The sequence below is a fragment of the Cornus florida genome, unplaced genomic scaffold, assembly GCF_030987335.1.
Source record: "Cornus florida cultivar Cherokee Brave unplaced genomic scaffold, ASM3098733v1 CherokeeBrave_3.0.0_Hap2_Chr10, whole genome shotgun sequence".
NCBI classification, from domain to species: domain Eukaryota; kingdom Viridiplantae; phylum Streptophyta; class Magnoliopsida; order Cornales; family Cornaceae; genus Cornus; species Cornus florida.
In genome coordinates this window covers 116,781,486-116,785,775 of record NW_026775580.1, presented here as the reverse complement: position 1 = coordinate 116,785,775, position 4,290 = coordinate 116,781,486, and the positions used below count along the sequence as shown (strand labels likewise).

At 30.7% G+C, this 4,290-nt stretch overlaps 1 protein-coding gene across 1 annotated transcript; it reads right to left on the bottom strand.

Moving 5' to 3' along the window:
• Positions 1 to 1,751: 1,751 nt before the first annotated feature.
• On the bottom strand, positions 1,752 to 4,290 carry LOC132278462 (PTI1-like tyrosine-protein kinase At3g15890). The gene is made up of 4 exons (XM_059780246.1): positions 4,244 to 4,290; positions 3,936 to 4,083; positions 3,572 to 3,834; positions 1,752 to 2,478 (listed from the first exon to the last, which is right to left on the bottom strand). The coding sequence occupies exons 1-4, from the start codon at positions 4,288 to 4,290 to the stop codon at positions 1,752 to 1,754; spliced, it is 1,185 nt and encodes a 394-aa protein (XP_059636229.1).

Below are 4,290 nucleotides of genomic sequence, written 5' to 3'. Positions count from 1 at the left end.
AACTATTTCACTAAATTAGGCTTTAAAGTTTAAGTTATATTGATTAACTGCCTTTCCCATAAATAAAGTATTAACTAATAGATTTTCAAATTGGCCTGTCATATTATATCCTTTTGTAGATATAGCTATCTTAATATGTTTACTAAATTCTCTAGTAGTGATTGTATAATTAGGAATACATCCTACTATTGCGGCATTGTCGGCTAAGTCTATTTCGGCGCTAGCTATTTGTGCTTATTGATGGTTATTCCATCGATCATCATAAATATAAGTAAGTGTTCTAGTTCCAATTTCTGCTCTGTTTAATCCCACTAATCCTATCATTATGATGCCTAAATGCATAAGTTTTAAATTATTATCATTTAATTCTTGGCATGCTTCGGGTGTTATAAGGTCTAAAATAACTTGATTGTTAACTGCACTTATTTTTCTTTGGCTAAAATGATTATATATCTTACTCTGAAAATTTAATAAATTATTAGAATAAAGATTAACTTTATTTTTTACCTTCTTCATTCCTTATTCTATATATTTTTTAGCATCATGTTCATTATCATATATATCTTCTACTCTCATTATTTCTTTGGCTTTTCTAAGGATAATGGCCATTGTGGTATTTGCTTATGAAGTTGAGATTGTAGTAAATTTACACGTTTGGCTGTTGTAGGAGAAGATTGGTTATTGGCTGACAATTTTATTTCTTTTATAATTTCTGATAATTCAGATAATTCTTTAGAAGATTCTCTGGGAATACTTTCTTGTATCACTTCTAATTTCTCTTCAAGTTTATTAATTTTATCAGATAACTGGAGTAATAATTGGATTAAAAAGTTATTTTGTCTAATATGTACATTAATTGATTGTACGTCTGTTTTAAAGCTTGTAAATCCTATGGGTTCTTTATCAATTTTGTAAAGTTCAGCTAACGCAGTTAAATAATCAGGACTACTGGTGCTCATAAAATTATTGTAATAACCTTTGGATATCGATTTTAAGGGATTTTAAATAGTCTATGATTATTTTTTGATTTTCAGTATTACTTTTGATATCACTATTAATATCTTTAATGACGACCAATATTATCTTGTTATCTAAATTATTTGGATTAGAATTCTGTACTACTTGTTCTTTAATATAATCTAAATTTTCTCTTAATCGTTTTATAGAAGTATCTAAATTATTAAAGTCAAGTTTATTCATAAACTAAAATTGTTGCCGTCTAGCTTCCAAAATATTTTGTATTAATATAAGTCTAAATCTAAGTTCTTCAATTCTTCTTTGTAGACTACGTGTTGTGTCTCCTAATTCTAGCGCTATACAGCAGTTCCTAAATGCTGTTTGACAAAATTCTAAGACTTGAATAAGTTATTCTTTGGGTAAATTGTGCATAAAGTAAACTCCTAGGGGTAAAAATATAAATTAAACTTAATAAAGGACTAAAATAGAACTTGGTTCATGTATTTGTAAATATGCAAACTACGTTATGGGTAATATACTTACACTAAGACTTTACTGTAAAAGTCCCTTTTTTTTTTTATCTACTTATATGAGAAAAGATTTAAGGGTAACAATTCCCTCCATTAACCCTCCTTGATATGTTGCCACTGTAAATATATCTATCTATATATATAGATATAGATATATTGCAAGTTCATATATATCAACCCATAAATTAAAGGAGTAGCTAGTAGCGCACAAAAAAGCACATATAAATATATATATATATATATTAAACTCGATCGTATGGATGGTCACCCATGCTTGGTCATTCTTCTTTCTCCATGGTGTTGCTTGTATGATGGGTCTTGCATCTTCTTCACTTCCATAGCGCCAAACACCCCATATGCGCTACTTTCATCATAATGACGGCCACCGCCAGCATCAGCATGACCATCACCATCATCATCACCATCATCATCATCTTGAGCCATTAAATCATCCCCATATTTTATACTCTCCATTCTCATCTGCATTACCTTGGCTTTAGGATCATAGCCTTTCAAAAGGTTAACCACTTCCTTCATGTTAGGGCGCTTATCGGGCTCACTTTGGACGCATAATGCAGCCACATTGATTGCCTGTTTCAATTGGGTTTCATCAAAACTTCCACGAAGCTTTGGATCAACAAGATCTCTAAACCTTCCTTTCACTATCAATGGCTCAGCCCATTCAGTGATGGTCCTCTTAACGCCACCAGAAAGCTTTTCAATTGGTTTTCTTCCAGTAAGTATCTCCAGTAGAAGAATCCCAAAGCTGTAAACATCACAACTCTCTGAAACCTTTCCCCACATGGCATATTCTGGTGCTAGATATCCCAAGGTCCCCTTAACCCGGGTGGTCATGTGGCTAACACCTTCTGGAATTAGCTTCGCGAACCCAAAATCAGCAACCAGTGGCTCAAAATTTGAATCCAACAGCACATTACTAGCCTTTATGTCTCTGTGAATTATGTGGGGTGTCACCTTATGATGCAAGTACCTATATATCATCAATATGCAAGTACATCCAACAATTAATTACTTGCTTTGTTACAACTTTTTCAATTTTACAACTCAATTCACCATATTGCAATTGTAACAAGTTTGTACATATTGCTTAACACTATATTTTTTATAACTTAATTAAACCATTTCAATTATTTCCCATACATCAATTTGCTAGATAAGATAATAATGAGACCATTTTTTATAAACCTGTCAATTCTACATGATAGATTTAAAAGTGCATAAATTTGTTTCCATCTGGTATAAAAAGGCTTCTGGGAGATTATAATTATCTTTCACAGACGACAAACAAACAAAATTTATAATACAAACATAATCACTTAATAAAGGGTAAAGCTACAAAAAAAATCTCCTTGAATTATTACCCTTTTTGCAAACAACCCTTGAACTATTTGTAATTAAGTATAATCTATCGCAAAAGTCTATTTTACCCTTTTTCATTAAATTTGTCATTTCTTGCTAAATTATTTTTATTATATTTTCTCTTATATATATATTAATTATACTATTTATCTTAATTTTATTATTAGTATCAATTTATCATAAAAAAAAAAAAAAAAAAAAAAAAAAAGATTTGTAATTACTATTTTTTAAAATGATTAACTTATTATATATTACATGGACAAATGTAGAGAGAATTTAAATGTTGAGAGAATTTAAATGTGGAAAGAGGAAAAAAGAGATAGACTATTCATATTTAGCTCCAACCATTTGTTTAAAAATGTATCTGTCAATAACAACCAATCACCTGTCCCCACATAACTTATACAAACCTACTTAATATAGGGTTAATTTATTAATGAAATGAGAAAGAGGGAAGAAAAAAGAAAATATAATCATGTGATTGTGTAAAAGAATGGTTTAAAGAAGATAAATTTAATAATTTACAAGAAGGTGGTGTTTCTCAAAATGATGTTCCAAATTAACAATTAGTTATTGGGCATTGAAAATTCTTATTATTGAGTAGAAATTATGGGTTTTGAGCATTTAAACAATGAATTAGTGGACATTAAATAAAAAAACACACACACACATATATATATATATAGGTAAAATAGGTTGCTTACAGTAGGCCTTCTGCTGAGCCAATTGCAACCTTCATTCTTTTTTTCCAATCTAATTGGACTTCACCAGCAAATTGGCCATGTAGATGAGAAAGCAAGCTGAGATTTGGCATGTAATCATAGACGATGAGGCGTTGGTCAGCCCCCGCGCAATACCCCCTCAGTCCCAATAAATTCTTGTGCTGAACCCTTCCAAGTACCTCTACTTCCACAGCAAATTCCATCTCCGCTTTCAGATTCATGGATTTCAACTTCTTCACTGCGATCTGCACATATATATATATATATATATATATGCAAGCATGATTATAAATTAATAAAAAATATATATCATTATATATATTATACTTGTATATATGTATATTACCTGGAGGCCATCTGAGGTTTTCCCATAGTAGACACTTCCAAATCCTCCTTCACCAAGCTTGTTATCCTCACTGAAACCGTTGGTAGCTGCATGTAACTCCTTGTAAGTAAATATTCTCCATGAATTGTTACCTCCACCAACTGTCAACCTATAAACCATACATGCCTCAATTAATTAATAATAACAATAAATCTAGCTATAACCAACCACAATCACGCATACATATGTATAGGCTATACAAATAATTAAAAGTGAATATATATATATATATATATATATAATTAGTTAGTTGTAGTTGTTTCACATACCCTTCATCAACCTTCTCTGAACCACAGCAACTGAAGGATGACCCCAT